This window comes from Arachis ipaensis, chromosome B05 (assembly GCF_000816755.2).
Source record: "Arachis ipaensis cultivar K30076 chromosome B05, Araip1.1, whole genome shotgun sequence".
Taxonomy (NCBI): domain Eukaryota; kingdom Viridiplantae; phylum Streptophyta; class Magnoliopsida; order Fabales; family Fabaceae; genus Arachis; species Arachis ipaensis.
In genome coordinates, this window is record NC_029789.2 from 140,038,735 (window position 1) to 140,049,183 (window position 10,449).

A 10,449-nucleotide genomic window follows, 5' to 3' on the forward strand; every position below is an offset into this window, starting at 1 on the left:
TTTTTAAAATTTTTTTTTTTAGCGACGTTAACTTTCAAATATTATTTTGTTAATTTTTTTTTTAAACGGTCAGATGAGGCGGCTTAGTTGAGAATGATAAAAGTCTTTTTTGAGTTTATTCTTACTTGTGTCCACCAAGATTTCTAGATCTATGCATCACACTGGTTGATTTTTTGCAATTTTTTGCAAGAAAAATCTTCCATTAATAATATTCTCTTGCACTGCGACGGTCACATCAAAATCAGGTGAAGTACCAAAAATACCTCTGACAAAATTTTGGTGCTAACAAGTAACAATTACACTACTTCTAAAAGAGCAAAATCATAAAAACATTTAAAAATAAAATAAAATGTGACAATAATAATTAATAAATACTTTTTAAATGACCTTAATATTTAATAATGATTATTGTATTTAATCTGAATTTCTGTAAAGATATTTAGATAATAATTTAACAAATATATAAAAAATCAAATTAAAATTTAATTTCCAGACTTCTTTATATTTTATTTTATAAAATTTTATGTCATCTATAAAAATAGCAAACAAATGTCATTTGGTATAAAATTACTAAATTTTAAAAATAAAAATTTCTCTATATTCATAAAAAATAGCATCAAGTTTCAAATTTTATAGCATTTTTTATGATACATATTTTATATTTGATTATTTTTTATCACATATTTAAACCTTTTAAAAACGCTTTTGTTGTTTTTATTTTTTAACTAAAGATTATTTTTAATTTATTGTTGATAAAATAAATCAACTAGAGAGAACCATTCTCCTATATAGAGATGGTAAAATTCTCTAAAATGCGGGATTTTTGCCGGAGCTGTCTCAAATGAAAATCTAATTGTAAAGGGGATAGAAGACGAAATTCTCCCAAGGAAGGTGCGGGGATTTGAGTGGGGATAAGAGAGAGACTCAAAATTCCTAATTCTTATTTGCATAAAATCTTTCTTTAATTCATAAATTTCCAATGTTATCCATACTCCATCCAATGGCCTATAAGAATAAAATATATTTTAATTGAATAATTATATAAAATTATATATAAATTATTAAATAAATATTTTATAAAATATTTTTAATGTAAAATACTTTAAATTTAACATTGGTATATATATTATCCAAGAGAAAAGCTCTACAACCAAGTAAAATACCTAATCAAGTAAGTTGTTATAAAAAGTTTTAAATTTTCGGATATGCTTTTCTTCTTCACCTTTATTAGTGTTACTATTTAGCTTCTTCTTCTCCTTCTCATTTTTTCTCACCTTTCTCTTTTGCTATCATTGTCGTCGTCTTCACCACCTCCTACTCCTCTCTTTTTTTTGTTTGAATTTCTTCTCCTCCTTCTTCTCCATCTTCTTCATCATCGTCATTATCATCATCGTTATCGTGATTGTCGTCATCGTCGTCTTTTTCTTATATGTATAGCAGTTTAAATTCAAAATGCACCGAAATTCCTTAACGATGACGACACACAAAAAACTCACTTTAAAACAAGCTCAAACCAAGTGCACCTTATTTAAATCTAGAATACACCGAAATTACTTAATGATAACTCAAAACTCTTCCTCATTTTTCATTATCATCATCATCTTCTTTTTCTTTTTTTCTTATTCATCTTTTCCTACTTTTTTTACCTTCTCATGATTCTTCTTTTTTTATTCTCTTAATAAGAATAAAAATAAAAAAAAATCAAATAAAAAAGAAGAAGTACATAATGATGCAAAATCGGTAGGAAGAGAAAGAACTTATATTCATTCAACTAAATAAAATTGCAATTTATTCAAGTCTAATATGAAAAATAATACTCCAAAACATAGTTGTAAGAATCAAACTAGATCAGCAAATTAGACCTTAATTTGATTCGGTTTGATATTATGACTGTTTAAAGATAAAAATCGATCAAAATCATTCGAACCGTGTCTAAACCGGTCAAAATTTGCAAAATTTCTTGAGGTGGGATTTAAGAAGAAGAAAAAAAAAAGAAGGAGAAGAACTTATAATGATGCAAAATCAGTAGGAAGAAGAAGAACTTATATTCATTCAACTAAATAAAATTGTAATTTATTCAAGTCTAATATGAAAAATAATACTCTAAAACATAGTTGTAAGAATTAAATTAGACCAATAAATTAAACCCTAATCCAATCTGATTTGATATTCTGACCGTTTAAAGATAAAAATCAGTCAAAATCATTCGAATCGTGTTCAAACCGGTCAAAGTTTGCAAAATTTCTTGAGGTGGGATTCATGTCAAAACCCACACTAAAAAAGATTTAAGCATGCCTGTAGCCACTGAGCTACAGTGTGTTTCACTAAATTATGTGTGTTTAAATATATTACATGTCAAACAGCTATGATTAAATTGGACCCTTTTTTTTGTCAGAATATTGCTATTTTTTTAAACTAGATATTGTTGAATTTTTTTTTGTGATGGAAAAATAACATGTTGGACTTGTTTAATTGTTTTATTTATTAGAAAAAATAAAATTAAAAAAATTTAAACATTTATTTTTTAGAGACCATAAACAACCAATAAACCAGTAACTTAATCGGTTCGATTCTGACAATTATGCTCTTAAAAGAAGAAATAAGAACAATAGAAAAAAAAAAAGAAAGAAATAAAAAAGAAGAAAAAATGCAGCATTAAATAAGATATTTTGTGCTTTTGTAACAAAATTTTGGTGTCAAAATTAAAAAATTTATGTGTTATTATTAAGAAATTTGTGTTGTTTTTCTGATAAATTCTGCATAATTCATAACTCTTCCTCCTCCTTCTCATTTTATGCCACTACTACTTTTTATTTTTTTTTTCTTCTTTCATCTTCTTATTTTATTTTTTCATAATTCTTCTTATTTCACTCTCTTAAGAAGAATAAAATCGCAAAAAAGAAGAAAAAAAAAAGAACAAGTAACTGCACCTGAGGAAGAGGAGTAAAAGAAGAAACAAAAATAAAACGCAGCAATAACAATACCAATAGAAAGAAGAGGCGCACTAAGAAATACAAAAAAATGCGAAGAAGAACAGCGTGATTTCACCTTAATGTTGTGAGTAAATTTTGTTGAATTTAGACCAACTTAATAAACTTAATTACCAAAAAAAACTAAGATGTATAACAAAACTCATTATCTAATTAATCTCTAAACAATATTAAACAATATTAGACTATATTATACAATAAAGTCCCATTCTAGAATATATAAAGTCAAGAGAACATGCATCATACATGCTAAGTTGCTAACACGTTTCCCAGTTACCCATCTAGGCATTATAATCACCGCTTATGAAATATGAATTTTTCTTGTATTTTCAGGGCTGGTTCGTAAGAATATTTGATGAATTCTGTGACTCAATTTATACAACAAAAATACCATGTGACATCTATGTTCCTCAAGTAATTTGAATATTAAACTCACGCATCTATGTATACCAATACCAGTACAAGCTGTAAAAAGAATGATGAACCACTAAGGAGTACTATATAGTATATACTGAGTGTGGCTACGCAACTAATATGCAAAGCAAACAAAATTTATTGGCGACCCTTTCTAAGAGACATGAAATGAGCAGCAAAGGAGTCATAGTCAGGTAGCTTTGGATGAACATGACCAGCCTTCTCCTTACTATCTGCTTCAGAACTTCCACCTTTTGAAGCCTCTTGCTCCTCACCATAATCTTGCATCACTTTCTTAGGAAGAGAACTTGAAGGTTGCACACTGGTGGATGATCTAGGCTCAGAACTTGCTCGATTTTCGGAGCTATTCATGGATGAGGCCTCTTCATTTTCACTCTCCTGAGAAGCTCTAGTAGATTTCCATCCAAGTTTTGTACGAGTAGTCGCAGTTTTCGAGGGAACAGATGTTCTTCGTGATGCTCCGCTACCAGGACGAGCAGAACTAGCTAAATTTTGTTTAGGCTGTTCATCCTCAGAACTACTATCATCAGAATCAAAGTATGTCTTTGATTTCTTTTTTGTCTCACTCTGCCCCATCCGAATACGAGGTTCGTAAGTACTAGTCAGAGGCTGCTGCGAGTTTGAAGACAGTTCAAAGTTATCAGACTCAGAAAAAGTGCTCTGTGTTCTCAAACCCACACTTCTGTTTCCAGTGCTCGCTTCCCTTGAATCCGAACTGACTAAAGTCCTTGCAGTAGGCAAAGATCTTTCATTCCGGATCGACATGTCATCTGGTGGAGATTGAACCCTATTCAATGTACCCTTAACATAAGGTGGTCGACTATAACCCTTGTTGCGAAAACCACCCCTCAATGTTCCATAGTTTAATTCCCTGGCACTTCCTATTTCAGATTCCTGAAAACTTTCAGTATCAATGGAAGTGTTTGGTGACTGTGATGCATGGATATTTGCCTTAAGATCCGAATCCAATACAGAGCTTCTTTCCCTTGAAGATGGCTGACTGGTTGGTGAGTCATTGTTGCCAAAGTTCTTCCCTGAAACACTAGCAATATCCGCCTTTCTCTCAAAATGCTCTTCCAGAGTATCCGAACCAAATGAAGATGGTGATAATAACCTAGGATTTCTGTCAGAACCTGCAGTCTTATCAGTTCTTGATGAAGACCCTAAAGCCCCAAGCTTTGTACTGTGATCAACACCAGAATTTACATAACCGAAATTCCCGGGAACCTTAGAATTGACTAAATTCACCTCACTATCTGAACCCGAGTCATCGTAATCATCAAAAGTGACAGGCAACATGTCTTCTTTTTCAGAAGAAACTGCAGACTTAGTCAATCCTTCAGAAAACGTAGATAAGTGTGACTGTGAACTATAAATTGGCACTTCCTCATTAATATCTTGTCCATGGCTCCAAGAATTTCTCTTTTCTAATGAATCAGTATGTGACTTGCTATCCGGAGATGGGAAGAATACTGTATTGGGTTTTTCATCAAACTCAAATTTATAATCATCATCCTCTGATCCATAATTATCAAATACAACGGAAGTATCTTTATAAGAACTTGTTTCCATGGTGTTCCCTTCACCAGTGACAAACCGATCTTCCACATCTTTACTGACCCTTCCCCAGCCACTCAGATTCAAACTATCATGGCGATCATCACTCGGAGAAATGAGGTGAGAAGAGGAAGCTTGTCTAGATTTTCTATCTGTACTTGCATCACCAAAATCATAATTGTCTTCAGTCTTCAAATCACTATCACCATGCAGTTTAGTTACAAAATCTGCTTCAGTTCTGCTTTCCTGCCTTTTTGTTCTCACATCACGGAAGTCACTGCTCCCTTGCTCAAATGAGTGATGCTGATTTATGTCAGCCATTTGAGACCTGCTAGCAAATGGATTATCATCAAAAGCACTAGCAGATGACAATGATGCGGACTGCACATGTTTCATTGCATTCTCTTGACTATTCCTGTAATATTCATTGGGAGCTCCTCCCATGTTATCTTGATCTCTGGCACTATTTTTTTCATTTTTCATGCCAGAACTGCTTCTATGGAAGGTGCTATAAGCAGAGTTTGTAGAAAGGTGTTCATCATCAAAAGCACTAGCAGATGTCAATGATGCAGACTGCACATGTTTCGTTACATTCTCTTGATTATTCCTGTAATATTCATTGCGCATTCCTACCGAGTTATTTTGCTCTCTTGTATTAATTTTTTCATTGTTCATCCCAGAACTGCCTCTATGGAAGGTGGTATACGCAGAACCTGTAGAAAGGTGTTTGTCATCATTAAAAGAATATTCTTGAGGTACTTCATCTCTTAGCTGGCTTCTGGGAGAACTATGTGATTCACTTGAATGCTGCCTTGCTACATTTTCACGACTTGAAAGTTCCGCAGCTGCTCTTGCAGCCATGCTTGCACGCTCCGCAGATTCTGCTGCTGCCTGTGCAGCAGAGGCAGCATCCTTAAATTCCATATTCCAATTCTGCTTTACAGTAGGAAAAGCACTCCTGTTTTCAGAATATGAATCTCTATAATGCATTTCTTGATTTCCAGTTCCTATCAGAAAGGACAACAAATATTTAGGTAATAGACAAAACACAAGGCCTGAAATATATCCACAGTTATTGCCTTAAACATATACCTGAAGGCATAATTTTGGGATCAGACATGCCTGATGGTCTCGACTGATTTCCAGTGTCCTTTCTAGTAGCATCACTTGTATTCTGTGCATCCAAACCTGTTGGTCTATCATATACTGGTTTAAATTGTGAGGAAGCCTGTACGATAGGAGGACCCTTTTCATCACGAACAGCTGCTGGAACATGGACTTGAGAAGGTTCTGCATAAGTTGCCTTCTCAAAAGTGTTTGGCCCAGCCTTAACATATAAATAATAATAAAAGAAAAGTCAATAACAACCCTTACTCCATTTGGTGGAGTTGGCTAAAATAATTAAATACTGTAAAAACAATAAAAAATAACAAACTCAAATTTCATATAATAAATTAAAGAAAATAAACAGCATACCAACAAGTCTTGAGAAGGCTTTACATCATTTTCTCCAAATGACTTGGGTTCCCATTTGATATTATGTTCTTCAGCAATTGCAGACAGTATTTTTATTTTGGTTGGACCATCGGGTGCTTTGGCAGACAATTTCTCAACCAACTGAAACAAAACCATTTTATTAGAGGGATGAAAAAAAAGGCTGAGAAAATTTGATCCTATCAAACTTTGGACGGGTAGAAAAACTTGCCAAGCGATTTACACCACAGTCAGGGCGTAATTCAACAGCTGCCGATGCAAATTCTTTCCCATACTTCACTGTAAGATGCTTCCGCACATCTACGAGCTCAGGTAAGTCTGCACATCTTGGACATGCAAATATTACACTTGAAATTGCTTCCTTTAAATCGATGGGACAGTTTCTGGAAAAGAAGAAAAAACAAATCAACACCAAAAGTTCTGCAAATCGTGCCAAATATTACCAAACGAACCTTAAAGGTGACACTAGAATGCTGCATAATTAGTTGAACATGATTTTTTATCCAGGGCCTCTGCTAGTATATGAAAGCAACATTGTTGTCAAAAAGATTATAATTTGTGCAAGGGCATAATATTAATATCTTTTAATATATAATGATAAAAGATCATTGATAAAAGGACTGAGATAGTAGTGAGAACACATTTTGGCCCAAGGGTTTACCTTATACTAGGATGCCATAACCTCTTGTTTACTTAATTGCATTTACTAATCTTTATTCGAATAATTTCCTATATCTACAATCGGAGCCTAGCTTGACTAGAACCACCTAAACAATCATCTGTTACTCTTTAGCACATAATAGAATTAGATTCTCCTATTCTAATCACCATTTTTCTTGAAAAAGCCTAACAAAATAATGATACAGGAAAACTTAATCATATTTCCCGGATGAAGAATGATATGAAGTCTCTGGAAGATCAACTAGAATAGATATATCAAGTGACATGGCCTTAATGATGTAGACTTTCCCGCATTAAAAGAATAAATGAAAAACTTAGAAATGTAGGCAAAGTATAACAGAAAATATTATTTGAGAGGTTTCAAATACTTTTGTGACTCGATCATTGGCAAGCGTGCAGCAATAAGTTCACAGTATATCTCAATAAGATCATAAGCTGCCATCGTCTTCTCTTCCCTGACAACATGTTCAACCTAAGCACAAAACAGAAGACACGTCAAGGAAAGCAAAAGATAGAAAATAAAAAGGTGAAATTTCCTGAATTATATCGCGCTACATTTCTGTTGTATCAGCATGTATAGCTTCCAGTAATTTCAGCAAACAGGTAATGTGGAAGGATCAAATATCATGAACAAGAAAAGACAAGACTCCATGATCAGTTTTACTGTTTATCCAGTGATTCTTTTACTAGTACATATAGAAGTAACATTTTATTTGAACTGATCACTTAATAAACTTTTGAATCTGATGCTTTGATTCTGTTTCAGAGCAACTAAACTGTGAAATGAAAGTCTCAGTTTATGTATGTATATATATAGCTAGCAATAGTAGGCTACATGTTCAAAGAACACTAAATGGATTAAGGAGCTTGCTGCTGTAACAACATTTCAGCTCTGTTTCGTTCATAATTCATAAGTAGTGAATCCAATATCTCAATACCATTATCTCCATCTCTCCCCTTATTTACTTTAATCTAAATAAATTTCTTCTTTTTATCAAACTAGAAAAAATCCTAACTGTGCTATCTTACACCAAATTTAACAAATAGAGAAAAACAACAGCAGCAACAACAATAGTAAATGAATGAAACATATTCTCAAATGAAATTCCTCAAGATTATTACCCTTATTCTAGCAGTTTGATCTTGACCAGACTCAAGCAACTGAGCTAGTTCCCTCTTAAGCTGCCTAACTTGCGCTTCTCTCTTATTCTTCAGAAGCTTTATCCTCGAAACCGCAAGCTTCAATGCAGTTTTGCTGCACCAAAACCATAATCCAAATTCAAATTACTCAAAACTCAGAATCCAAACACAAACAAACAAACAAACAAACAAACAAACAAAAAAACCACCTCCACTAAAAAGAGAAATTAAAAGATTACTGATTCATATGAAAAAAAAATAAACAAAAAGAAAGAAAATTGAAACTGATTTCGAGTTACTCGTACCACTTTGCAGGCTTGAAGCTTCTATGCAACATAGAAGACATAGTTTCTGCAGGGATTAATCAACGATGAAGATGAAGACTCTAATTACTAACTGTAATTCTACCTATCTGATATATTATAAGAAAGGGAATCACTTTCGAATTGTGCTTTGTACAAAAATGAAATTGATGATTAAGAGATTAGAATTAAAATAATATATGTGGAAGATAGAGAATGAAAAGAATGGATCTTGCAGGCGAAGGAAAGAGTAATTTTTGTTACAATTAGGGGAAAAAAAAAATTTGAAGTTTCGTCGAAAGACGACAATGGAATCCTTATTGGAAGAAACCTTTTTCTTCCTACGCTATTAATAGCGCGTAATTGCGTGCGAGAAGGTCCATGGAAATGAAACGAAATCAGCAAATTTATTTATCAGATTTTTTTTTTAATTTTTATATTTACACATGTATTTAATTATTTATTGTTATATTAATAAAAATAGTTATTTTTTACAATAAATATGTGAATGATCATTTAAACAATTGACATGAACATGATTAAATGATCCTATAAAATAGTTTTAAATTAATTTTTTTTTATTAACAAACCAAATTTTGAGAGTCAAAGTGATCGCCTTTTTCCTGCTTTTTTTTTCTTTTCAATTTTGATGTGGTTCTCTACTTTTCTTCTTAGTTCTTCCTATTGAAAGTTAGGTTAGAAGTTAGAACCTGAACGGACCAGCACATTAAATATTTTAGGGGGCAATTATATATTGGCTCCTAAAATTGTTAATTTAATAGTAACAGCGATGACTACAACTAATGGCTTACCTGTGATGTGATGTGATGTCGACCGTTTTGATAGGGTAATTAACAATAATTAATCATGAAAATGGGTACTTTTTCCTCTTGTATGATTAAGAAAGAATAAGGTAGCGTGTGTTTTGTTTTGAGGTATTGAGATAAAGATGAAAATATTGAGATTTAGTATCATATTTGTTGGTTTAATTTAAAAATTGATACTAAAATTTTTGTTTTTGTTTTCAAAATTTTAGTATTTCAGTAATTTTAAAAAGTAGAGATATATAGGACTAAAATTTTTAGAGATAGAGACTGAAATTTTAATAACATTTTATACTTAAAATATCTTCATTTCAATTAATTAATTTTAATTTTATTTTTTGTACAAATTAAATTAGAGTTTCATTCTTGTTTCAATTATTATCTCTTATCTTACACCAAATAGAATATTAATATATATTTTAATATCTGTCTCTTAATTTTTGTCTCTTAGTCTCAATTTTTCCATCTTTATCTCCCTATCAAACTCTACTAAGAGTTTAGATTTGCTTCTTTTTATTGTGGTGACTGGTGAATAGAATTTTGCATGGTTAATTGTATATTTATTTATACTATTTCTTCCATTTACTGTTGGTCTTTGGAAAGAACGTTAATGTTTCAAAAGTTTTATAGATAATTCAAGCAGAACACATTATTATAATTAGATAGAGTAAATGATGTAATATTGACAATGAAAAATATTACATTAATTTCATTCTCTCAATAGAAATGTAGACTTGACGATACATACATGCTTACTGCTTACTTTCCAAATTTTTTATTTTTATTTTTAAATTTTCAAAGTCTACAGCAACTATATTAATTAATTTAGTTTAGAAAACCCACGCGTCACGCGTCTGGTTAAATGTAGGGTATATATGGCTCGGTTTGTTCTAGTATGTAGATCCGACTCAAGTTCGAACATTTTATGAGTTAATTTAGTGTAATTTTATTATATGTAAAATTGGATAAAAATTTCAAAAATAAACTGTTATTATTTAGAGTCGAATTCGAATAAAAACGAATCTG

The 10,449-nt window shown here is 31.8% G+C and overlaps 1 protein-coding gene across 2 annotated transcripts; it reads right to left on the reverse strand.

The window, feature by feature from the left end:
• Positions 3,289 to 8,933, reverse strand: LOC107644471 (sericin 1). 2 transcript variants are annotated; one of them, XM_016348337.2, is made up of 8 exons: positions 8,603 to 8,932; positions 8,280 to 8,412; positions 7,526 to 7,629; positions 6,688 to 6,859; positions 6,459 to 6,599; positions 6,075 to 6,309; positions 4,786 to 5,989; positions 3,289 to 4,734 (listed from the first exon to the last, which is right to left on the reverse strand). In XM_016348337.2, the coding sequence occupies exons 1-8, from the start codon at positions 8,641 to 8,643 to the stop codon at positions 3,543 to 3,545; spliced, it is 3,222 nt and encodes a 1,073-aa protein (XP_016203823.1). In that variant the 5' UTR covers positions 8,644 to 8,932; the 3' UTR covers positions 3,289 to 3,542. The 2 variants fall into 2 exon arrangements, with proteins under 2 accessions (XP_016203823.1, XP_016203822.1); XM_016348336.2 differs by having other exon boundaries at positions 3,289 to 5,989; positions 8,603 to 8,933.

What these genes read in the sequence shown, in the direction of transcription:
- LOC107644471 (XM_016348336.2), bottom strand. Translation starts at nt 8,643, where the DNA reads ATGTCTTCTATGTTGCATAGAAGCTTCAAGCCTGCAAAGTG. An exon ending in ATCAAACTGCTAGAATAAGG is followed by an intron (nt 7,630 to 8,279) that starts GTAATAATCTTG and finishes TTTTGTGCTTAG; the next exon opens with GTTGAACATGTTGTCAGGGA. An exon ending in TCCCAAAATTATGCCTTCAG is followed by an intron (nt 5,990 to 6,074) that starts GTATATGTTTAA and finishes CCTTTCTGATAG; the next exon opens with GAACTGGAAATCAAGAAATG.